Source organism: Phyllobates terribilis, unplaced genomic scaffold (genome assembly GCF_046119375.1).
Source record: "Phyllobates terribilis strain yellow unplaced genomic scaffold, ASM4611937v1 Scaffold_4__5_contigs__length_816908805, whole genome shotgun sequence".
Lineage (NCBI taxonomy): Eukaryota > Metazoa > Chordata > Amphibia > Anura > Dendrobatidae > Phyllobates > Phyllobates terribilis.
Window position 1 is genome coordinate 706362245 of NW_027362764.1, and position 26847 is coordinate 706389091.

At 43.7% G+C, this 26847-nt stretch overlaps 1 protein-coding gene across 4 annotated transcripts in view; it reads right to left on the bottom strand.

Annotated features, from left to right (window-relative positions):
* The window catches only part of MTDH (metadherin), a 41665-nt gene extending 20120 nt beyond the window's left edge, over positions 1 to 21545 (bottom strand). For 2 of the 4 annotated variants that reach the window (XM_073679634.1, XM_073679633.1), the window contains exons 1-8: positions 20970 to 21543; positions 13727 to 13828; positions 8674 to 8758; positions 5885 to 6025; positions 5044 to 5259; positions 4202 to 4288; positions 3824 to 3922; positions 1572 to 1696 (exon numbers count right to left, since the gene is read on the bottom strand). In XM_073679634.1, the coding sequence (XP_073535735.1) occupies positions 1572 to 1696; positions 3824 to 3922; positions 4202 to 4288; positions 5044 to 5259; positions 5885 to 6025; positions 8674 to 8758; positions 13727 to 13828; positions 20970 to 21323 (1209 nt within the window). In that variant the 5' untranslated portion in view covers positions 21324 to 21543. Of the gene's footprint in view, positions 1 to 1571; positions 1697 to 3823; positions 3923 to 4201; positions 4289 to 5043; positions 5260 to 5884; positions 6026 to 8673; positions 8759 to 13726; positions 13829 to 20969 lie in introns of all 4 variants that reach the window. The other 2 variants (XM_073679635.1, XM_073679636.1) reach the window with 2 other exon arrangements.
* Positions 21546 to 26847: the final 5302 nt, after the last annotated feature.

Consider the following 26847-nt stretch of genomic DNA (forward strand, 5'->3'; position numbering starts at 1 on the left):
TCATATACAGTAAGAGCCCCCTTGACACAGGTGTCTCGCCCCCTCATATACAGTAAGAGCCCCCTTGACACAGGAGTCTCGCCCCCTCATATACAGTAAGAGCCCCCTTGACACAGGTGTCTTGCCCCCTCATATACAGTAAGAGCCCCCTTGACACAGGTGTCTCGCCCCCTCATATACAGTAAGAGCCCCCTTGACACAGGTGTCTCACCCCCTCATATACAGTAAGAGCCCCCTTGACACCGGTGTCTCACCCCCTCATATACAGTAAGAGCCCCCTTGACACAGGTGTCTCGCCCCCTCATATACAGTAAGAGCCCCCTTGACACAGGAGTCTCGCCCCCTCATATACAGTAAGAGCCCCCTTGACACAGGAGTCTCGCCCCCTCATATACAGTAAGAGCCCCCTTGACACAGGAGTCTCACCCCCTCATATACAGTAAGAGCCCCCTTGACACAGGAGTCTCACCCCCTCATATACAGTAAGAGCCCCCTTGACACAGGAGTCTCACCCCCTCATATACAGTAAGAGCGCCCTTTACACAGGATCTCACCCCCTCATATACAGTAAGAGCCCCCTTGACACAGGAGTCTCACCCCCTCATATACAGTAAGAGCCCCCTTGACACAGGAGTCTCACCCCCTCATATACAGTAAGAGCCCCCTTGACACAGGAGTCTCCCCCCTCCTCTACCACTGTGCTCACTGTCCTGAGTATACAGATAGCGGTGATATAGGGATGCTGGCCGGAGGAGGGTGGCCGCATTGTGTGGCCCGTGGGCCAGTGTTTTAAGCCAGTTGGCTGTCTCGGTCCGGACACATCCTAACAATTAAACTTTTCTTGATATGTGCACACAACATGTTTAACACATCAGCAGAACCGCTAAGTTTTTCAAGGAGAAAAAAGCTTCAGAAAACGTAGGCAGCTTCCAGAAGAAGACGCCCAAAGACTGAATAAGTTACTTCCTATAATACAAGGAAACCTTGAAGTGGTTATGTTCATTTTTTGCGTTGCTTTTTCAGGTGAATTCTGCTTTGAATCAGCCTGAAAAAGATGTGGTGTTCATGCACCCTCAGACAGTGCCAACTGGCTTGACACTTGCATTAAGATCCATCATAGTGTTTGATAAACCTGTCTAATCTTAAGACTATCCAGTCTAAGTTTACACCACCTATTAGCTGGCTTACTTTGTGCCAGAAACATGTAGCACAATTTTGGTGCAATGTATTGTCCTCTGATAAGCTATGCCCCTTTTCAGCAAGTTCACACCCCTCCTGGTTGGACAAGTCATAAAAGAGTCTGAAACACAAATATGATACAACTCTAAAGAAGAAAAAAAAAAGAAAGAAGAAAAAGTTTTATTGGTGCAAATTATGCCAGAATTCTGGCCCAAATGCCCCAGATCTATACAGATCCAGAGAGATCCTCTTCCTCTATAGAGTAATCTGATTGTTCATGTGTATTAGGCCCTGACAATGGCATCAAAAGTAAGGAGTACATCACTTGGCAGAAAATCCCCCAACGATCAGCATGTATAGCTCCTGTCACCTTCATGTAGATAGCTGGTTACCTTAGGGACTTCTTGCTCGGGCTCCTCAGTCGGTGGACTTGGCGCTGGTTCCTCTTCTCCATAGTTCCCCCACTCCTCAGCAGGGGCATTCCAGTCAGAGCTGGGGTCGGATGAATTAAGACCATCTGCACATAGTAATGGGAAGTGAATTATATACCCAGCTCCAGTAAACAGACGTTAAAGCCATTTTTTATTCTGGTTAAAAGTGGGAGCCAAGAACGCATTTCTATTATATTGCCCTTTAGTGCTAATGTTTTTCTGATTCGTTATGTTGCAGGGCATTGTAATAGCTAAGGTATACATGGTTAAGACCACTCATATAATGAAAGCGGTTATTCTCTTAACAGCATTTAGAGAATTGCTTTACAGCAGACATCGTCATGGCGACCTGGAGATATTCACCGACTGCTACAGGACAGTCTCAGGCTATGTTCACACACGTGTTTTTTTCTGCTGTAAATCTGCTGCTAACTTATCTCTGGCAGGAAAACAGCTGCGTAAAAAACTTGCATATTTGCTGCGTATTTTTGACCACCCATTACTTCCTATGGGTGAAAAAAAAGCAGGTGTGTTTTCTGCTGCAGAAACGCTGAAAGAAGTGACATGCTCTATTTTCCAAATACGCAAGCAAGGCAGAAAATACACAGCAAACAAAAAGCAACGTGTGTGAACAGAGAAGTCTGGTTGCTCATAGACTTTGCTGGTACTGGTAGAAGCAGCTGAAAATGTGCATAAAAATCTGCTGAGGAACTGAAGATGGATCCAGCTCAACACACCGGGCAATTGATTAAAATTCAACAATCTTTATTGGCAAATCCTTTTAAAAATTGGTAGAAAAGACAAAAAATGGACATCTCAGACGACAAAGCATATATTATGGGGTGGTGTGTATAAAAAATGCCATACGCGTTTCGAGTAAAAAAACTCTTGAACACTGGCTATGAAAAAGAATATTCTGAACTGGACTTAAGTATACTAACAAATAATCATGGACACAAAAGACACATGAAAACAATCAAGAAAATACCAATCACAGAGAAGACTAGACTGAATATATGAAAAGAAAAAGGTGGAAACAAAACAAAAATGTACCCTGGAAAAACTGAATGAGAAATATGTAATGCAATACATATGAATAACTATGTGTGTATACATATGAGAAAGTCCTAGAGAAAACCTGTACAAGTAAGAGCAGAAAATATCCCAAAAGAAAAAAAAACCCACACAACCTGCAGACAATAAATATGTGCATGAATACATTTAATAAACATTAACTGCAGAAAACTCTAAAAAAATATATATTTTTTTGTTTTATCCTTTTTCTTTGTCTTTTTCCTTTTGGACTCAGTATTACGTTTTTGATAGTATAATAATTTCTCATCTGAGATTAAGCCCTGATGGAGAATGTGTGTTAAGAGAAAAATGAATAATAATATAAAAATAAAAAAAAAAAAAAAAAAAAAATTTGAACAAAAAATTATCATTTTTCTCCTTTCTCTCTTTCCTTTTGGACTCAATATTATGCTTTTGATAGTATAACAATTTCTCATTTGAGATTAAGCCCTAATGGAGCGTATGAATTAAGAAAAAAAAAAAATAATAATAGTAATAATAATAATAATTAAGCCCTGATGGAGCATGTGTGTTCAGAGAAAATATCCAGAATATATCCAGAAAGCTAGGACTCCGTGCTCCATGCCAGACTGGGATTACATCTCAGCGGTGAGCTGAAATTTTCTCTTTATTCATAAAAATATGCTGCAAAATACAAGTGTGAACACAGCCTTACAGGGGTGCAGTGTGACCTGTCAGCGGTCGCTGTGAAAGGAGAGGAGGAGGTGAGCTGTGACGATCACAGTTAGTCTGATTCTGAGATACCCATATGTAGAGGTTCCCCGTCATTGTAATCCTGACTGTGATAATGAGATCGCTGCTGAAAAGTGATCTCTACAGAGCAGGAAGCCTATTGCAAGAATCAGTAGCTGTTGTGAAAACTTCTTAAAATTTGATGTAAGCAATAGTTCAATTTGACATGTTTCCTTACATACACAAAAGTAAAAAACAAAAAAAAAACAAAACATTGTTTTTTAGAAATTAATATTAATTTACGTCATAGCCTCCTATGTAAACATTGTTCCTGTCATCTAGCCAGCAATATTCTTTCACCTCCAATTATACAGACACCTAAAGAACTGTACACTTTACATGGAAATCAAGGGAACAAAAAGGGAGAAAATAAAGTCCACCCTTACTCAGGCCGGACCATTCGTCATCAGCGCTGGGCTCTGCGGGGGTCACTTCCCATTTCTTCTCCGCCACACTCGCTTGAGGAGCAGAATCACTGACTCCAGCTTTATACAAGAACAAGAGAAATTGTGAGTTATCATGGGGCACAAATCACAACTCACCAACACCAGGTCAAACTTTACCTTTAGTGCTCACATAATTAGATATATTTTTTTATGCTGTAATTGTATTAAACAGTGCAAAACAATAGTGACATTAAAATATATACAATAGTTGCTATTATTTTGCACTAATGATTGATACAATTACAACATAATATATATTTTTGTAACATATTATTGCAATTATTTTTGAATATATATATTTGGAAGAGTAAACCATACCGGAGACAGCATTGTTTAATGCTATGGTGGAAAAAGGGGGTCTCTTCTCTGATGAATTCAGTCTTGCATCCACATTGGACCACGTGGCTGACAAAGAAAAACTGAAGTTCAGTTTCCATAGACTTGCACTTAAGTGAGTGCGAGACAAGCACTCACAAAGATTACAATGAAAATACATTGGTATGTTTGGGGAAGATAAAGCCAGAGTCCCAGCAGAGATTTTATACCATTACACATCCAGGGAATGAGTAAGGGTCCCTCCATGGTACATTTCTATAGAGCGTGTGCTGGAACAACTATTTGGGGATGGAAGATGTAACTGAACATTGGGTGTCAATGGAAAAGTATTAGGGGGGATATATACCTTTAACGACACCTATTCCTTTGTAATGGGGGAATTTTGAATTAAACACTTACTACCTATGACCCAGATATCATTAGAAACTTGGCGTTTTCTGGTTTTCAAAAAGGGAGGGATTCACTTTCCCTCATCAGAAATACCTATTGGAACCTTCAGAAACTTTAACCCAAGTGTTACACCTAGAACCCTGAACCGACAGAAATATCGCTGTAGCACGCATGCACCGGGAACAGCCAAAGAGCGCCGATGACCCGTAGGTGAAGCCAGAGCATGCACACTACAGTACTGTGCTCTGCCTCAGCAGGACAGGGACGCGCAACTGCAACACTGTGTGGATCACGTATAACATCTCACATGGAATAAACTGTCCCACCGATTGTTCAGTCTAACACTTTATTATCGATTCTTGTTCTAATCATGAAAATCAATAAAAACATTGTGAAAGAAAAATATATAGGTTTATGTAGATAGACGTTCCTACCTATTCCGGGGAAGATTGAACGTTCGCTCCACGGTGCGCTCCATTCCTTCCCATTAGCATCTACGGCATCCTGATTCCAGGTACAAGGCTCGGATTTTTTCTTGCCTGCTGTACTGCTGGCGGGTACCCATTTTTGTTCTACTACGTAGTCGTTAATCACTTTTGTAGGCTTCTCATTCCAAGTACTTCCATTTAGAGCAGAGGCTTCGCTTGGGCCTGGGGAATGCACAAAAAAGTAAAAAGCAGAGGATAAGCGAACAGAGGTACGAGATTATGCTGAATCCTCTGTGCCACCTGCCGTTCTGGTATGTACAAACATTGTGATCCTTCACCCCTAAACAGCATTTCTGTTCCCAGTACATGGCTCCGTCTGTACATCATATTCATTACTAATTACATTTCCTGAAAACCTCTTCAAATACTAAACTGCAAATAAGTGAATTCTGAAGTACAAGACTGGCGCCGAGCTGTGACAGAAGCTCCTTTACCTACTAACTTTCTGAATTCACTCTCCGGAGTGATCAACTGATCTTCCAGGTCTCGGGCCCAGCAAACAGCAGATTTTGTGGCAGAGAGAAATTGCCAAAAACTGTAGTTGCGTAACATGGCGGCTATAATTTGCCATCCCTGTAATACAAGGACAGCTCAGACCCATAAAAGTGGGGCCGAGTGATCTGTACAGGGCACCTGTCCCATCTCGTTCATAGAGGGGTCCTATGCAGTGGAGTGCTTCTCCAGCTTGAATCTATAGGCCACAACATAAGGTTTATTCTAAGAATCCCGCTCTTAACATAAAGCGTGCTGAATAACCTGTGATATAAGGCTATAAAGCGGATATCACCTTTAGCTTTTCGGATGTTTGTAGACTGGGTTGACACGACAGTGAAAGACTCGGTATCAGGTACGGTGTCAGCGTCGGCTCCTTTGTCACGTTTGCGCTGTTGCCTTTTTTCCTTGTTGCTGATTTTAGTTTCCCAGTTTCCTATAAAATAAGTATCCATAAATCACTGAAATGTTCAACTAAAAAGAAAAAGTAACTGTCGCTGCATTATGTCCCTTTATCACTTATTTATAGAGGCAAAATGCTGAGTTAAATCATTTCCTATACATCTTTGTAGTGATCGCAGCCTAGTTATTCCTGGTAATTCTTTAGTTGCCACCATGACATTTTCTTACGTAGTATGGCACTACCTGGTGTTCAACGTGTATAGGTAAGTGAGGATCCATGTCTGGGCTGGTGGTCACACGTGCTCACTCTCCGCACAGCTTCCCTATGTAATGATCCTCGGTGGGCTGACAGACATGGCTTTCTGCCATGCTTGGTATTACTATTGGCTGCTCAGTGAATAGAAGATCCCAAATTAAATTTTAGACATTTAACTATTATTTATTTTTTTTTTTTTTTTAAGATGAAAGTTTAACATTTTTTTTCTCAAATTTTTGCACATTTTTAGTGCCATTAAAGGGAACCTTGGGGGTAAAATCTAATTTAAGGGATTGCGATTAAATTTTTATTATTTTTTTTAACAATACTTTAACGATTTGTAACATCTGTGGTTATACAACAAGATTATGTACACTTAGTTTTCAAACTCTCAGATTTAGTTTCTTTTCTTCTATTTTCAAATTTAAAGGATCATAAACAGAGTGATTAAAAAAAAAAGAAAAACAATTTCCCAACTACCCAGACATGCAGGATATACTATTTACATTCCCAGTGTTCACTTCTATCCTATCGCTCTCTTAACCAATGTAAACCCTCGGAAGTTGCATTTCCTTATTTAATCTCTCTATAATATTCTGTCAACCTGTATCCCCCCCCCCCCCATTTTTCCTCCACATTCGGATCAAAAACTTGACTTTTATTGAATTTGATTAATACACATGGTTTAAACTGTTAATTAAAAAAACACTAAAGTGGTACTGCTTTGTATTAAGTTTGAATAGATTCCTATAATATAGGTATCACTACTAGGGATGAGCGAGTAGTGAAATAATCGGACTCGCTATACTCGTAACGAGTAGGTCCCAATACTCGGGTACTCGTTAAGAGTAGCGAGTCCAATGTAAGTCAATGGGAAAAGCGAGTAAGCCGAGTAAGTGTCTGCTGGAGCCTATAAAGCGGTCTGGGGGCTGAGGAAAAGGCTGAAATGGGTGCATGATTGTTTAAAAGTCAGCGGTAAAAAGCAGCCGGCTTTTAAACAATCACTCAGCCCCATACTCGCCTCCTATCCCGATCCTCCGCTCCCCCCGCCGCCTCCCATCCCGATCCTAAGGCAGCACAGCACCGGGGAGCGCAGCACCGAATGGGAAAGCCGGCAGTGAAATCTTTTCACTGCCGGCTTCCCCGCCCGGGTCCTTTGCTCCCCACTCACTGGTGCTGCACTCCCCGCTCGGTCCTAACTTAGGATCGGGATGGGAGGTGAGCATGGGGCTGAGTGATTGTTTAAAAGCCGGCGGCTTTTTACCGCCGGCTTTTAAACAATCATGCACCCATTTCAGCCTTCTCCTCAGCCCCCAGACCGCTTTATAGGCTCCAGCAGACACTTACTTGACTTACTCGCATTTCCCATTGACTTACATTGGACTCGTTACTCCTAGCGAGTAATCACAAGGAAACTCGGGGAGTAAAGAGTAGCCAGAGTACCGTACTATTCGGTGAGTACCGAATAGTAGCGAGTATACTCGCTTATCCCTAATCACTACCCTATCGGCTAGTATTTCTCTCTTACCTAACTAAATGGCTGAGTCCATTAGCTAGTGTAGCACTGTGAGGATAAGTATGACATGTAGTAAGCATAAGACCACTAAAGCTGATTAAGAATAACTCATACCCTTCTCTGACATGTTTCGCCTAACCAGACTTCATCAGTGACTGAAACCCAAATGCTGCCGGGAGGAATAAGGTTAATTTCCGCCCGGAAATGGGGGTCTAAGTGCAGGTGCAGAACGCTATTAACTTTCACATTAACACCATTTTTTCACGTGACAGTTTCCCTTTAAGCGACTTGATCCCGTTTCTGTGCAGCTCTGTATACAGTGTACTCGGACTGTCAGTGTAACTCATCCTATTGGACCAAGAGATGATAAAAGTGGCAAACCTTTTAAACAGGGATATTTATCAAGGTAAATGCTCCAGAATTCCGACTTGAATGACCTGCACCATATTAAGTATTTTAGACACTTTCTGCACCTATTCTGAGAATGGACATGGCTTTGCTGAAAGGAGACGTGGCCCAACATGCCACATCACCTGCCAAAAATGTGCGAGAAATTTATATCAGAATTAAGCCAAAGAATAGGTGGTGTAAACTTTAATTTGGTGCATCTTTATACCATCTAGTCCAAGACCACAATCCTCCATGATAAATCTGGCACATATTAAGCCTGCCTGTTACAAGTCTGCAGCCAGTCTGCAGCCTCAGCAGTCAGGGCATTGAAGACTGTGACAACTTCTGGTCCAGCAGAGGCAGTCACAGTGGTAGTGCTGGAGTGAGTGGCTGGATTTGGATAGCAAGAATTTTTTTTATTATTATTTTTGTAAGAAAGACTTTTATATTAACTGAGTGGAAAAACCCTTTAGGTATAAGAATTACACATTAATCTCTACAATAAGCGCTTGCAGCTCACCTTCTTCAGCTTCCTTCTTATCTTGGTTGGCTGATGGTTGTGTTTGTTTCGTATCCGCCTTTGGTTTCTTTTTGTTCTTCTTTAGCTAAAAAAAATGGAAAACTTGAAACTCAGTTCACATATAAATATTACATTGAAGGGACAATGAACTACAATGTTTTATGTAGGATGAAGTTTACTGCATGAGTTTCTACATGAGCAGCAATCAGGCTTAAATAACCTTTGCAATGGCTGCGGGGAATAGTTGGGTAACATACTCGAATTGTTAGTAAAATAAACCCTGGAAATGACATTGGTGATGTTCAAGGAGACTTGCACCATCCCTGCCTGACTTCATCTAACAGCTTGGTAGTCCCAATGAGGATCCTGTATAAAAGCAGGTTGTTCCACAATTACAACTTATTAGCTAGCCATATGATGGGGAACAAGTGGCTAATCACCAGGGGAGGAGTCCTGAGGAGATAATTTGCATATTCCCACTGCATTTTGGGGTAAGTGAAGAGTCTCCGCGAGTTCAAAGAACACTGGATTTTGGCTGTTGGAGCTGAAAAGAGGACATCAGTAAACTGCGCGCCTACTGGCGCGCGCATTTTGTAGCTTTTTTTTTAAGCTTTTTTCACTGTTTTCAGAACATTAACAATAAGAACATGGAAGAGTCCAGGAGCCATTTTTTGAGCTGCATATCCTGCTACATGTTCACAGACTTGCCAGTGGAAAAGCCAAACTTCACATGCCAGAAATGCAAGCTTGTGTCCCTGTTGGAGGAAAAGTTGCGAAATCTAGAAGAGAGGTTAACTACCTTGAAAATCATTAAGGAAGGTGAAGAGTTCTTAGACAGAGCAGAATTATCTCTTCATGATTCAGAAAGAGAAGAAATTCGAACTGCACCTGACGAAACAGAGGAATGGAAGCATGTGACCCACAGAAGCAGGAGGATCGAGAGGCAGTCAGCACCCATACTGCTCAGGAACCAGTACCAGGCTCTCACGCAGGAGAACCATGAAGAAATACAGCAAAATAAGACTTTGCCAGCAATGAATAACCTTGTAAGCCCTCAGAATCCTCCTGGATGGAGAAAGAAGAATGTTGTGAAGAAAAAACGGAGAGTGGTGGTCATGGGGGATTCCCTGTTAAGAGGAACAGAGGCCGCTATCTGCAGACCAGACATAACCTCAAGAGAAATGTGCTGTCTTCCAGGAGCAAAAATTAAAGATGTGTCTGACAGGATATCAAGACTCTTCAGACCTACAGATCACTACCCATTCCTGCTAATACATGTGGGGACAAATGACACCGCAAGAAAGGACCTGGAAACCATCTGCAGTGACTTTGAAGACTTAGGCAAGAAAGTGAAAGAATTGGGAGCGCAGGTGGTCTTCTCATCCATCCTCCCAGTGGATGGCCATGGAACAATGAGGTGGAATAAGATTCTACAGGTGAACAACTGGCTACGTCGATGATGCCGTCAACAAGGATTTGGATTTCTGGATCACGGAATGAATTACCTATACGATGGACTACTTGCTAGAGATGGGGTGCACCTTACGAAGACTGGAAAACATGTATTTGGAAGTCGCCTTGCTACACTCATCAGAAGAGCTTTAAACTAGAACAATGTGGGAAGGGAAGCAAAAGGCCAGAAAAAGCCATACAGCTGACAAATACTATTGAGATCTCTGCTACTGGAAGTGGAAAAGAAGAACAAAGACAAAAAAATCTAAATAATAAAAATATGGGAGGAAGAGAAACCAATCACAAACTAAAATGTTTTTATACAAATGCACAAAGCATGGGCAACAAACAAGGAGAATTGGAACTACTAATGCAGGAAAAGGAATATGATGTCATTGGAATCACTGAAACTTGGTGGGACGATACACATGATTGGAATAAAAGGCTAAAAGGATACAACTTATTTGCAAGAAACAGACTTGATAAACGAGGAGGAGGTGTTGCATTGTATGTTAGAAAAGCGTATATCTGCACAGAGATTGAAGCTTCAGAGACTGGGAGTTCTGTGGAAACTGTTTGGGTAAGAATACAAGGAGAGAACAACGGAAAGGACACCATTGTAGGCATTTACTACAGGCCACCTGGGCAAGCTGAAGATATGGATGAACTCTTTATGTATCAAATGACCAAGTTCTCCAAAAAATATGACGTAGTGGTCATGGGAGATTTCAACTATCCAGACATTTGTTGGGAATCTCTCTCAAGTAAAACTAACAGGTCAAGCAAATTCTTATCCTCTCTTGCTGACAACTTTATCTTCCAAAAGGTAGGGGAGAAAACAAGGAGATCTGCTACTTTGGATCTAATCCTTATAAACAGGGAGGAAATGGTTGAGGAGGTAAAGGTGGCTGGGACCCTAGGAGGCAGCGATCATGCTATTATAGAATTTTGGATAACTAGAGGAAGACATGTGAAGACTCAAACTTCAAGGTTAGATTTTAGAAAGGCAGATTTTAAGAGACTCAGAAAGAGAATAGGAGGGATCCAATGGCTGGATGTCATTAAGGACAAAAATGTCCAGGAAGGATGGGAAATTTTTAAAAATGAGATTCTCAAAGCACAATCGTTAACAATCCCGAAAAGTAGGAAGAATGGGAAGCATTTAAGGAAACCAGGATGGATGAACACAGAACTTAAACACATGCTAAAAAGAAAGAAAGAAATGTTTATTAAATGGAAAGAGGGAGGCATATCTAAAGAAGATTATAATGCAGTCTGCAGATCCTGCAGGGCACGTATCAGGTTAGCTAAAGCTGACAATGAATTAAGGCTTGCAAGAGATGTCAAAAGCAATAAAAAAGGATTTTGGGGGTATGTCAAAAGTAAAAGAAAAGTCAAAGATGCTATAGGATTTTTACAGGATGAAAATGGAGAAATGGTAAGAGAGGATGTTGAGAAGGCCGAACTTTTTAATTCCTATTTTGCATCTGTTTTCTCTCAGAAAGAAAATGTAACATCAACTGATCTTCACTGTCCTTTTAAAGGAATAGAGGAATCCAAGTTATCTGTAAACAGAAAGATTGTGAGGAAATATTTAGCTAACATAAATGAGTTCAAGTCTCCAGGTCCAGATGAATTACACCCCAGAGTACTGAAGGAGATCGTAGAAGAAATTTTAGAACCACTCTCCATAATCTTTGAAAATTCTTGGAGAACAGGAGAAGTCCCAGAAGACTGGAGAAGAGCAAATGTTGTTCCTATCTTCAAAAAGGGGAAGAAGGTGGACCCAGGGAACTATAGGCCGGTGAGTCTGACTTCTATACCAGGAAAGATCTTTGAACAAATTATTAAACAACATGTATGTAAGTACATGGATAAGAATGAAGTGATTAACCAGAGTCAGCATGGGTTTGTAACTAACAAGTCATGTCAGACTAACTTAATTTCCTTCTATGACAGAATCACTGACTGGGTGGATCAGGGAAATGCTGTAGATATAGTATATCTTGACTTCAGCAAAGCATTTGACAAAGTATCTCACACCATCCTTATTGAAAAAATGACCAAGTATGCAATGGACCAGGCAACTGTTAGGTGGATTCATAACTGGCTTAGTGATCGGACTCAAAGGGTGGTTGTAAATGGCTTCACATCCAGCTGGATGAATGTCTCAACTGGGGTACCACAGGGCTCCGTCCTGGGACCTGTATTGTTCAACATCTTTATCAATGATTTAGATGAAGGAATTGAGGGTAAACTGATTAAATTTGCTGATGACACAAAGCTAGGAGGGATAGCTAATACTAGAGAAGAGAGAGAGAGGATTCAAAAAGACCTAAATAAACTGGAGCAGTGGGCAGCAACCAACAGAATGGTTTTTAACAGGGAAAATGCAAAGTACTACATCTGGGCAATAAAAATAAAAAAAGCATATACAGAATGGGAGGAATAGAGCTAAACAACAGTACATGTGAAAAAGACTTAGGTATAATAATAATAGATCATAGACTGAACATGAGTCAACAGTGTGATGCAGCAGCAAAAAAGGCAAATACAATTCTGGGATGTATTAACAGAAGCATACAGTCTAGATCACGTGAAGTCATGATCTGTCTTTACTCCTCTTTGGTCAGACCTCATCTGGAATACTGTGTACAGTTTTGGGCACCACATTTTAAAAAAGACATAGACAAACTGGAGCAAGTTCAGAGAAGAACGACCAGAATGGTGACTGGTCTGCAAACCATGTCCTATGAGGAACGGTTGCAGGATTTGGGAATGTTTAGCTTATAAAAAAGAAGACTGAGAGGAGACTTAATAGCTGTCTACAAATATGTCAAGGGCTGTCACATTGTAGACGGATCATCTTTATTCTCATTTGCACAAGGAAAGACTAGAAGCAATGGGATGAAACTAAATGGGAGGAGACACAGATTAGATATTAGAAAAAACTTTTTGACAGTGAGGGTGATTAATAAGTGGAACAGGCTGCCACAAGAGGTGGTGAGTTCCCCTTCAATGGACGTCTTCAAACAGAGGCTGGACAGACATCTGTCTGAGATGATCTAGTGAATCCTGCTTTGAGCAGGGGGTTGGACCAGATGACCCAGGAGGTCCCTTCCAACTCTACCATTCTATGATCACTGGGGGTCCCACTGATCACAATGGGGGGTACTGTGTGATTTGAATGGAACAGCCGTTGTACATGCGGCATCATTTGTCTATAAGACTGATCACAGCTAAGTGATTGTCACATTTCATCTATAGGACTGAGAGGAAGTTGCCTTTCATATGGGGGACCCAGGATTCTGTTCTCATGATTGGGGGGCATGCAAATGGTAAAACCCCCAAATAGACACATCCTGGGGAGAGGACACGTTTCAAGTATGGGACAAGCCTTTTAAATTGTCTGAACACCTCTGCAAAGGATTATTCCACCTCCTCTAACCCAGTAGTTGTCTGTCCTCCATTATGTTATTGTCCTGGAAAAATGCACCAATTATGGTTTTCCCTTTAATAGAGGTGTGCCGAGTCAGTAACTCAGTTCCAACATAATTAAGTGAGAAATAAGGCAGCCGGCAAAGAGGCTGCAGAAAATCACCTTCTCGTTCTTTTTATCTGCGTCAGGTGGCAGCTTTGGACTTTCTTTTTTAACAGCGGGGACCAGGACTTCTTCAGAGAGCTCCACAGGCCGACCGTTGGGCTGGAAAAGAAAGTCACAGCATTAGCTAATCTGTAAATGTCCTGCACAAGTTTTAGGCAGTTGTGGAAAAAAGTACTGCAACAGAGTAAGAACGCTTTCAAAATCGAAGTGCTAATAATTTATTTATATCAATCAATATGCAAAGTGAATGAACAAGAGAATATTCGGTGTCTGCTTTTTGTCATCAATTCCTCTGGGTACACTTATAAGCGGTTTCTGAAGGAGCTCGGCAGGGAGGCTGTTACTAACTACAGATCTTATTCATTATGCAGTACAATCCTACATCAACACAAGTATTGACTGTATTTGTCATCATTGAGGACATTAAAAATGGGCAACGTTGAGGACCGCAGACAGTGGTCGGCCAAGGAAACTTAGTGCAGCAGATGAGTGACATCATGCTTACTTCCCTTAAAAATCAGAAGTCCAGCAGTGGCAACATCTCAGAACTGTCAGCAACAAGTGGCACACAGCTACACCCACCCACGGATCAGAGGATATCTGGCCAGAAGTGGTCTTCATGGAGCAGAAAAGCCATACCTTCAACAAGGAAACAAGCCCAAGTGACTAAGCTATAGATAAAACATAGGAACAGGGGTGCAGAAAAATGGCAGCAGTCGCTCTGGACTGATGACAAAATAGGAAATTTTGGCTGTAACAGAAGGCAGTTTGTTCTCCGAAGGAATTGAGAGCGGCACAATAATAAGTGTCAGTAGGTAACAGTGAAGCATGGTGGAGGGTCCTTGCAAGTTTGGGGCAGCATTTCAGGAAATTGGGGATTTGGTGAGGACTAACTGTCCTCAATGCTGAGAAACACAGGCAGATACTTATCCACTATGCAATACCATGAGAGAGCATCTGATTGGCTCCAAAATGTATTCTGCAACAGGAGAATGACACCAAACATACAGCCATTGTCACTAAGAATTATCTTCAGTGTAAAGGAAAACAAGGAGTCCTGGAACTGATGACATGGCCCCCAGAGTACTGACCTCAGCATCATCAAGTCTGTCTGGGATTACATGAAGAAACAGAATAATCTGCACAAGCGACATCCACAGAGGGTATGTGGTTAGTTCTCCAAGACGTTTAAAATAACCTCCCAGTTGAGCTCTTTCCAAAAACTGTGCAAGTGTAACTAGAAGTGATGCTGTTTTGAAGCATAAAAGGAACCTGTCATGTTGAAAACTGAGACCTGATCTGAAGGCAGCATGTTATAGAGAAGGAGGAGCGGAACAGGTTTGATATACATTTCTTGTGGGAAAAGCTTCAGCATAAATTGAATTTTATCCAATGAAATTCCTGGTGTTTGTAAGCATGCGAGTCCAGTGGGTGGTCCTACTGGTGAAGACCATTCTTCCTGGGTGACTGTGCATGCAGAGATAGCTGTCAGTGAGAGTAGGACCACCCACTTGACCCCTATACATACAACATCAAGGATTTCAATGAATAAAATACAAGTTGTTCTTAAAGGGGTTTGCACACAAATAAAAGTTCATTTTAATCAATAGATCTTGGAATGATAAGTTCCACAACTGAATGAATGTCTGTATATTGTTTTGCGTCCTCCCCTGCCCAGGAGATGTGGTATGATCAGACCATGTCCCTGTACGGTCAGACACAGCCATTACACAGTACACAGCAGGGACACGTTTATAAGATTATCTCAGCACAGGGACATTTTATTTAATCACATCCAATTGATTAAAATGAACTTTCGTTCGTTGGAAAACCCCTTTAATTTTATACAACAAACCTATATATAATTCTGCTCAGCTTCTCTATATCGAGCTGTCCATAGATCAGACTACTGGAACAATGTGAAAGGTTCCCTTTAAAGTAATGTAGGACAATGACCCTTTAATTGGTAATAAGTGACAATTGGACCAAAAAAGCAACACTTTTTAATTTGCCATTTGACAAAAAATTTTTTTTCCAGAAAGTGATGCATTTGCAAATCTCCTTAGTGTCTGATATATTTCCTGTATAGTGGGCATTGGTGTTTATAGCCGTCGGGAGAGCATTGCGATTTCAGGATTACCAGCCAGGATTCCGGGGCTCATTGCCTGTAATAACGAGAGTTTACACGGCATCTGCTAGACCGTACAGGGACAGCAGGCTGCCATCTGAGGCATTAGTACGAGACGTCTCCACTGCGCATACAGCTGCTGCACATGGCAGTAAAAGGAGACAGACAAAGATGTCATATGTGTTACTACCAATAAATCTCCGCTGTAAGAGGGGTAGGTGGGCTGTGAGTGGCCGTGCACACAGTTGCTTCTATAGGGTACTACCAAAATCCACTGAGAAGATACATTGACAATGCAGAAGTGCCATCATAAGTTGATTAGGATTTACTTAAATGCCCTATTGCACAGTGGATGGAAAACAGTATTGGGATTGTTAACATGATTGTTCGGTTCCCACAGTTTGCTTCATCCCTGTTCACATGGGAAATGTACTACTGACTATTATTTTAGCCACATAAGAGGTGATCGGGTAACCAATCATCATTATTAGGCCATGACCCCACTATCAGTACTCCGTCAGTATTTTTTCTCAGAAGTGGGAGCCAAAACCAGGTGATGAGCAATCAGAGAAAAGGTATAATAGAAACAAGTCACCAATTCTGCATTTATCACCCACTCCTGAGAAAAAAATACTGACCAAATACCGATAGTGGGGCTGCGCTCACATGTCCAGTAGTGATCAGTTGGCAAAAGTTGCGCAGACAACTTTTTATTCCCTTTTTAGATGACTGATCTCTAATGGATCCAGTAAGCAAAAAGAAAAACGGATCCATTACAAATGAAAGAAAAACAGACGGCTAATTAACGAATCCATCTTCCATAGACTTTAATGTTTAAAAAAAAAAACAAAAAAAAAAAACAACAACACAGATCCAGCTGAAATCAGTTAATTAAAAAATATGACTAAAAAGTTGTGCCTGCAGAACTCTTTTGCCAACAGATTGCTGCTGGATCCGTTCTGTCGGATCATTACTGGACATGTGTATGTAACCTTATGGCTATAAATTGATCTCAATTATTGCAGCATGCACATAAAGAAAAGTGACCTGATAAAAGGCAAAGAGCAGTGCTGGATGCGGTTACACATTTCACAAGAGTGGGAGCTGGTTTCTATATCCAGCAGATTGTCGGACCGCTGACTGTACGCTTCTGGTGTATTTATTTAAGCTGTGTAATGCAGGGGTGAAGGAGCAGAGGGCAGACAGAGGTCTTATCTACCCTGCAAATAGAAATAGGATTGCCTGCCAGAATTAAAAAAAAAAAAAAAAATTACAATCACCAGGAAGTAAAACTCCCAGAGTCGCCTCATCTGTCAGGTTATTACAAATTGCAATTCTTAAGTCTTGTAACTTTCTGAGAGACAAAATGGGCAACAGGACGGCTGCGAGAGCGGGCACTAGATGCATTTGCTATCTGGGCATCACATCTGTTTCATGATTGCTCCATAGAAGATAGTAATCGCTTCTGCAAGAATAAAGCTTGCTGCACACATTAGATGTGTATTGGTTGGACCGGCCGACCATCATATTATATATACACACCTCTGGTTCTCCGGCAGATAAGCTACTGCCAAAGGAATCTGGCTAAGACAGAACACAGGAGGACTAGGCTGAGTCAAGCATGCCTGCGTCTGGAGGAGTCGGGAGAGATAACTGAATGCTGAATATCGGCCAACAGCTATCTATTGTGTATGGGGGGGCATACAGGTCCGTACTACTGCTGAGCGCCCACATAAACTTGCTTGCATGGATGCTTTTACTAAGCTATGACTGTTAAGCACCTCCTGGGTGAACACGGGGTGGGTGGAAACCAAAATCCCAGGCTGCTTATACAGATCAGATCACAATGATGTGATGTATAAAACATGAATGGTGGTAATGGTCTCCCTAGATAGGCAGCTACAGCTCCTTCATGGGGGTGAGGTCTGGGGTCATCCTTGGGTCAATGGCACCATGGACAGACCACCCCATGGCAATGAATTAATGCTTCACTCACCGCCCAGAACTTGTGCATTTAAAAAGTTTGGCTACCAGGTAAAAAAAAAATAAAAAAATTCAGGACATGTCATGGTGACTTTTCAAAAGTTTTAATAGACAGGGGGTTTGTATGCAGAGATCCCACCAACCTGACACAAAAGGACAGAGGTCACTCAGATAAGCGCTCTGCCCCTTCACCTGTGATCCACTTTGCTGTCTTAGAGCAAATAAAAAAAGAAAGATATAAAATAATTATTTTCTCAGATTTCAAGTGCTGTCCTTCTTATCCCAGTAATCAGAGATCTCTGCTGAGTCACTAATCAAAGGCCTGCAAGGAGCCCGCCCAGGAAGAGACTGGAGCCATCATCTCCTGCGCAGCCCATGACAACTGACACTCGGGGAAATCAGCAAGGATCTTGGAATCAGTGCCAACTTTGTCATCCTGCAGCTTCAACCAAAAGAAATATGCAAGGTGAAACTTAAGACAAAAAAGTCAAAAACTGTACTCCATCCTCTGCTCTCAGTTCATCCAAGAGAATGAAATTGAGCTGCAATACCAGACAACCACTAGGGTGGCGCTGTTTCTAAGAACAGAAGTAAAACAAAACTTTTTGTGGAACTACTTTTGGTGTTTTCACGCTAGTTTGAAGCAGCTTCACCAAAATGGGTGGAGCAGGAAGGAGTCTGGGAGGGGAATGGCTAAGCTCACCCATCACATTCAGCAAAAGGGGCGGCTTTTGTTACTCTATTCCAATCTGATTTATTCCATTGTCACTGCTGTAATAAGTCTTAGTGGCACCATAGTGTAATGTGTAACACTACAGTGGAGTAGATATAAAACTGGAACAACTAGAGATGAAGATTACAGAAATACAAGGCCGACTCCCGGATTTGTAGTTTCATATGCTACAAATCTGCAATTCAACAGGACCACTTTACATTTGAAAGCCCACCGCGATTTTTGGTGACATGACTGTTTTTATGATGGGGATCTTTCTATTAAAGTCAATTACAGGAAATGAATATTGGTGCAAGATAGACCCCAAAATTTGGTGAAAAAAATACCCTTGCCCTGCAGTGTAAGGGGAAATGTTAGCGATTCAAATGAATGGGGAGCTGCTCTTTGGCAGGATACCTCCATCTATGACATCCACATGACCTTAGAGGGCATACAGAAAGCAACTTTCTTCACGTGGCAACATTGTGATCATTTAAGGGGTATTCCAGTCTACAAAATGTATTACCCATCTTACTGAGGAGACCATCCTTTTTAGATTATTGTGGGTACCACCACCGAAACCCCCAATGATCAATAGAATTGGGGGAAGGAAAAACGGAGTCAGTCAGGAGCTGGAGCCGCGATCATGCATGACGGTGAGGATAATAGCCACGTGCTGCAGCCTGGTGGGTGCTTGGCCCTAAAGACCGAGATCAGAGAAACTTCTGATCCTGGCCGACAAACCCTTTGGTTGCTGCAGTTAATAGTCAAAGAAGGGTCTCCTCATATCAGTTTTGCAGTGACACTGTCAGGGACTGGGGTCCTGTGCAGCTGAACATAAGAGAAAATGTCCACTACTGAAGAGCCCGTTATTAATGCCCCATTTCTCTGCTTAGACAAAATGAACACGGCAGCCAATTGGCAGCCACTGTATTGGCTGTAGTGCTCATGTGTGCACCCACCGGGGGGTGTAACGTCCAGGTGGTATCAATTCTTTACTTACCTCCCCGAACCCAATAATAAGAGGTTGCCAGTAGTAGACAACCCCCAATTTGTTGAATGGATTACTTAGTATGACACATTAATAGTATAAAAAAAAAAACGGAAATAAAAAACAACTTTTCTTTATAACAGTACCACAAAAAAAACATGACATACAGTAAATTAAAAGTACACCAAACTTCTGCTGCATAATACCAGACCACATACAGCCGTAGCATAAAAAAGAAAAAAAGTTTTTCTTATAAGAAGACCCAAAACACTGGATTGGTGCTTTTTTATTTCAGTGCTGGAGTGGTGCTACTAATCTAAGTTACCTGCCCCAGTCTTATACTTACTAGCAGCCATCTTCAGCTCTTCCCAGTGCCATCTTGGCTGCACCTTCTGACTGACCGGATGTTTGAAGTAACGGGACACAAGCTCTCAGTGTAAGTCTATGAGGCCTCGTTGTGCCTCTCAGACTTACACTGTGCCTTCCTGCTCGCCCAGCAAACACTGGAGCGATCCTGCAGGTCACAAACTGCTGGAGACCGACCGAAGAGGCGCCGATAAAAGAAGAAGACGGCGACTGGTAAGTATAATATCAGAGGAGATTAGTAGCACCACTACAGCACTGCAAGAAAAAAAACAAAAAACACTGGAGTAGTGCATTAAGATATTTTATGCCCCCTATCCCAAGACTTTACTATTCCAATCAGAGCTGTAGAAATAGCAAAGTGGTGGAGCTTTGCTCCCTGTGTATATCATCTGTGCCTAGTTTGGAGTGGATTCCAACAGGATCCGCTTCAAAGTAGTGACAAACTTAAGTGTTTTTCAAACCCTGGAAGGGGGGGGGGGACACAAAAAAAAAAATCATATTGGATCTCCCATAGAGATGAATGGGAAGAATTGTCCAAGCAGTTTTGGAGCAGATCTACTCCATGAAGCTCCACAAGACTCAGTGTGAACGCAGCCTACGAGCTGAGCAGCCATGTGGGGAGCCTCTGACAGTGTCTGCACTGTGGCTGTCATGTCATTGCCCCCTGGCACATGACTGACAGGACGCCTGCCCCTCTGCCATTGCCCCCTGGCACATGACTGACAGGACGCCTGCCCCTCTGCCATTGCCCCCTGGCACATGACTGACAGGACACCTGCCCCTCTGCCATTGCCCCCTGGCACATGACTGACAGGACACCTGCCCCTCTGCCATTGCCCCCTGGCACATGACTGACAGGACACCTGCCCCTCTGCCATTGCCCCCTTACACATGACTGACAAGACGCCTGCCCCTCTGCCATTGCCCCCTTACACATGACTGACAGGACGCCTGCCCCTCTCAGCTGCCATTGCCCCCTGGGGCTGCAGACATGGGGTGGCTCCTTGCACTGCTGTGCCCATGGTGATGTCAGCCTGGCACTGCCCTCCAGGCTCCTCACCTTGGCCTTGTCCGCCGGCTTCTTCCTGCTCTTCTTCTTGGGCTCCTCCACCTTCACAGTCTTGCTGGGCAGCGGTGCCCGGAGCTGGGGCAGCTCCTTCTCCTGCGGTGCCGGCCGCTTGGAGCTGGGGGAGCCCCGGCTGGTGGCACAATGAAGCAGCAGGAACAGGAGGAAGAGCCCCAAGGAGACGGGCACCGCCAGGAACACCCAGGCCGGGTACCGCTGAGGCTCCAGGCCTAACTCCAGGCCCAGCTCCGAGCGCAGGAGCCCGAGCCCCGAGATCAGCAGCTGCCTCAGCCGGGAGGACACCTCCTCGGCCTGCTGGGCCGCGGCCTCCTGCCAGCCTGAGCTCATGGTGAGCGACCAAAGGTGAGAACCGGGCGGCCCGAGGTGGCCTGCTGCCCGAACCGCCGGGCGCCTGTGCACGTCAGCAACAGGGAAAGAGAAAGACGGCAGCGGCCAGACAGCACTAAGCGGCGTCCCGGCTCCGCCCAGGCCTAGCGCAGGAGCAACGTCATCACTCCGGCCGAACGGACGCCATGTTGGTGTAAACTGGGAGTCGACCGCATCGCGTGGTACGGGAGGGGGGACGCTGACGTGGCCTAGCTACTGGCGTGATAGTCACGTGACTATCCCCCTCGAAAAAGAAAAAGTCAGCAATTTTCTTATTAAAAACTGTTATTTGTGTGTCGCTCAAGTAATAGCTGCTTGTTATGCAATCTCAAGCTTAAATATTGCTATTCTCAATTACACATACTTTGCCAGTACTTGATATGGCGACGTAGACGATTCCAGCAGAAAAATTGACAGCGTGACGCACTGCGCATGTCTCATCGTATAACTGCGCACGCGCTTGGTTCTGGTCACGAAAAACTTTATTACTACAGAAACAAAATTGACGTTATCCCAGTCGGTTCTGTGTTACACTTTGCGCTGTGATTTCTCCTCCTCGTCAGGATCTCTTCTTGCTGTCAGGGAATGGGAACAAGTTTATATTCACTGCATCATTTCTTTTTCTCTTTTGGCCAAATTCATTAGCTCCTTCATGGACCAGAATTTTTTTTCTTTGCGCTTTTTTTTTTTCTGCCATAAGTTTTTATTTTTCTATGAGCACAACTATATGTGGTTTTTTTTGCGCAATACTAACAGTAACTTTTTTGAATGACACATACAATGTACTGACGATCTGACAAAAGCATTGAAAGTGTGGTGAAAAATTGCACAAAAAGGGCAATTCTGCCATAGTTTTTTTTATTTTGTTTTCAATACATTCATTCTGCAATAAAAATGACCTAGCGGCCTTATTCTCCGGGTCAGTACGATGCTGGGGACACTAAACTTTTCCAGATTTTTTGTTATTTTAGTGATGAAAAAAATTCAGAATTTTTTCTTTCATTTTTCTTTCGATCTCTTTTTTTTGAGATGTGGAATTTTTTTTCTTTTTCCTTGTATACAAACAATGTGCCCGCACACTGGGAGTAATGAATACTCCACTATTGCTGGAAATGTTAAAAGTGTGAGGTGCTGAGTTAACATTTTTTTATCAAAAATTGCAAAAATAATAATAATAATCTTTATTTATATAGCACCAACTTTTTCCGCAAAAAAACATCCAACCATGTGACGATGTACCTAAGTATGGACGGTCCCTACCACTTGTGCCTCAGCTTTCTATGTTCCATGCCTCCTCTTTTTAAAAAAAAGTTTTCTTATTTTTCTGTCCATACTTCTGCACACGCGTTTGTTTCTTGTGCGCTAAGTTGACATTTTTATCGATATTATATTAGGGTAGTTACGACGTTTTGATCGCTGTTCATTGCAATTTTTTGGGGAAGTGCAGTGACTGAAAAACTGCAATACTGTTTTTTTAGATTTTTTTTTTCTTTTTGCAGTTTAAAGAGGTTGTCCACTATCTTTTCATTGATGGGCTATCCCTAGGATAGATCATCAATGTCTGATTGGCTGGGGTCCGACATCCCCACCGATCAGCTGTTATCGGTGTCGACAGCGGCCGTCGGTCGGAAGTACTCATTTGTGGAGCTGGTCATCTTCTGGTAGTGGCCGCCGCAGGGTACTACACATCCGCCTCCTATTCAAATAAAATCTTGCCCTCCCATGCTTTACCCTGTCTATAATTCCCAGCCACGCGACCCTGTACGCACCAGTCTTCTGTTTGGAAGTGAAGGTTAGGTTGTGTGCCCACGATGAGTTTTTTAAGCGTTTCCGCAGCGGCAATTCCGCTGCAGAAACACTTAAAAAACGCTTGGTGGAAGGCCTGCCATGTTCCCCAATGATTATCTGCATGTGCTGTGCACATGCTGCGGAAATTTCCGCTGCGGATTATCATTGCGGAAAAATACGCAGCACTACCAATTATTTTGCGTAAGTGCTAAGTTTTCGCCGCCATTGACTTGCATTGGAACGCATGAAACCGCATGACTGGATCTGTACATGCGGAATCCATGCGGTTCAATGTGCAGATGGTACCCAGGTCTGGAGAAGAGGAGACTCTCCTCTGGACCCAGGTACCATAGAACCTGTAAAAAAAGAATAAAATACAAAATAAACATTATACTTACCTTCTGATGGCCCCCGGTGTCCTTGTCTTGTCTTGCCGGCAGATCGCGGTGGACTCAAGTACCTGCCATGACGTAATTTAGTCATGTGACGGGTCACGCGACTGCTGACGGCTGGTCCTTTAGTGTACCGCAAGCTGCCGGCAAGCCGAGACGCTTCGAATAAAGACACCGGGGGCCATTAGAAGGTAAGTCTAGTATTTATTTTTTACCATTCTTTCGGTCACACTACGTATATAAATCCATGCCGGTTGCATGGATTTATATAGTGTGACCAAGTTGTCAAGCACTTTCCAAGTGATGCTAAAATCGCTTGGAAAGCGCTTGTCAACCCGCATGCGGAAATGCATGTGAAGAACGCTTCTCATCCGCTTGTCTCTGACAGGAAAAACACATGTACAATCCACATTAATTCTTCTGACAGATGCAGAAACGCTCAGGAAAAAAATCTGGAGCATTTCCGCATCGTGGGCACATAGCCTTAGTCTTTTATTATTTATATATTGGCTCTCTGACTGAGCACTCCACACATCAGCTGTGGCGGTTTTAATTACAGCAGGATCTTACCTACCTACAGTACAAACCAAAAGTTTGGACACACCTTCTCATTTAAAGATTTTTCTGTATTTTCATGACTATGAAAATTGTACATTCATACTGAAGGCATCAAAACTATGAATTAACACATGTGGAATTATATACTTAACAAAAAAGTGTGAAACAACTGAAAATATGTCTTATATTCTAGGTTCTTCAAAGTAGCCGCCTTTTGCTTTGATGACTGCTTTGCACATTCTTGGCATTCTCTTGATGAGCTTCAAGAGGTAGTCACCGGAAATGGTCTTCCAACAATCTTGAAGGAGTTCCCAGAGATGTTTAGCACTTGTTGGCCCTTTTGCCTTCACTCTGCGGTCCAGCTCACCTCAAACCATCTCGATTGGGTTGAGGTCAGGTGACTGTGGAGGCCAGGTCATCTGGCGTAGCACCCCATCACTCTCGTTCTTGGTCAAATAGTCCTTACACAGCCTGGAGGTGTGTTTGGGGTCATTGTCCTGTTGAAAAATAAATGATGGTCCAACTAAACGCAAACCGGATGGAATAGCATGCCGCTGCAAGATGCTGTGGTAGCCATGCTGGTTCAGTATGCCTTCAACTTTGAATAAATCCCCAACAGTGTCACCAGCAAAGCACCTCCACACCATCACACCTCCTCCTCCATGCTTCACGGTGGGAACCAGGCATGTAGAGTCCATCCGTTCACCTTTTCTGCGTCGCACAAAGACACGGTGGTTGGAACCAAAGATCTCAAATTTGGACTCATCAGACCAAAGCACAGATTTCCACTGGTCTAATGTCCATTCCTTGTGTTCTTTAGCCCAAACAAGTCTCTTCTGCTTGTTGCCTGTCCTTAGCAGTGGTTTCCTAGCAGCTATTTTACCATGAAGGCCTGCTGCACAAAGTCTCCTCTTAACAGTTGTTGTAGAGATGTGTCTGCTGCTAGAACTCTATGTGGCATTTACCTGGTCTCTAATCTGAACTGCTGTTAACCTGCGATTTCTGAGGCTGGTGACTCGGATAAACTTATCCTCAGAAGCAGAGGTGACTCTTGGTCTTTCTTTCCTGGGGCAGTCCTCATGTGAGCCAGTTTCTTTGTAGCGTTTTGTAATGCACACGCCCGGGCTGAGTGGCGTGTGCGTGTATATGTAGTGATTCCACTGGACTGTGCCGGAGAGTGAATGCCTGGAGGGGCGTAACTAAGTATCCACCCGATCCGACCAGGGTCGCACGACGGCATACGACGCCAGTGCACCAAGGTGGAACCGAGCAGAGGGACCAGGTGCTACTCCAGGACAGACCCCGGACACGGCTGTTGACCCACACAGGGGAATACAGGAACAGGCAGGTTAGGCTGGCACACAGACTGATGGGTATAGGCAGACACGGCTGGTATACAGACTGGCGGATGCTGGTAAGCACGACTGGTATGCAGGCAGGGAGGTACTGGCAGGTACGACAGGTTGGAGCACCAAGTGGATAGGACCCAGTACAGACTGGGACTCAGGAACAGAACCGCAGATGCGGTGGACAAACAGTAGAGTGAGGCCGCCCAGAGCGGCGAGCAAGAGCAGAACAAGACGAGGCCGCCTGGAGCGGTGAGCGAGAGAAGAGCAGGACAAGGCCGCCTGGAGCGGTGAGCGAGAGAGGAGCAGGACGAGACTGCTGAAGCAGCGAGCAAAGGGTCAGAGCAGAGCGAGACTGCCGGAGCAGCGAGCAAAGGGTCAGAGCAGAGCGAGACTGCCGAAGCAGCGAGCAAAGGGTCAGAGCAGAGCGAGACTGCCAGAGCAGCGAGCAAAAGGTCAGAGCTGAGCGAGACCGCAGACGCGGTAGACAGGGCTGAGCAGAGCAGAACCGCAAACGCGGTAGACAAGGCTGAGCAGAGCGAAACCGCAGACGCGGTAGACAAGGCTGAGCAGAGCAGAACCGCAGACGCGGTGGACAAGGCTGAGCAGAGCAGATCCGCAGACGCCGTGGACAAGGCTGAGCAGAGCAGAGCCGCAGACGCGGTGGACAAGGCTGAGCAGAGTAAAACCGCAGACGCGGTGGACAAGGCTGAGCAGAGCAAAACCGCAGACGCGGTAGAAAAGGCTGAGCAGAGCGAAACCGCAGACGCGGTAGAAAAGGCTGAGCAGAGCGAAACCGCAGACGCGGTGGACAGGGCTGAGATAAATCGCCGAAGAGGTAAACAAAGACAAAGCAAAGGGGACAGGGCTCTGTTCACACGGAACAGAAAGAAAGGCAGAACCAGATACACACTAGATACTTGCAAAGAAGTAGCGAGAGGACTCCAACTCACAAACGGAAGTACAGCGATAACGAGAAGGAGTTAGGTGCAGGTTCGGACACTACAGAAAAAGGGAGCAAACGGACATAAAGGCAAAACAGATAAGAAACTAGGAGACAGTTCAGACAAGAACAGTTACTGCAACAAAATACAAGAACGAGCCTAGGTAAAGCCAAGTGCTGGTTCAGACACTGCAGAAAAAGGGAACAAACGGACATAAAGACAAAACAGGTAGGAAGCTAGGAGACAGTTCAGACAGGAATTGTACTGCAACAAATACAGGAACGAGTCTGGGTATGCGGCCCCCAGAGGGCGAGACGAACAGGCTAGGAGCGTGTGCAGACAGGCCTGGAAATACAGCCTCAGGAAGGCAGACAGACAGCTGGCTAGAGGGCACAGACAGGACACAGTTCAGACACGGGAACTGATACCGATAGGCAGGAAACATAGACGGGACCTG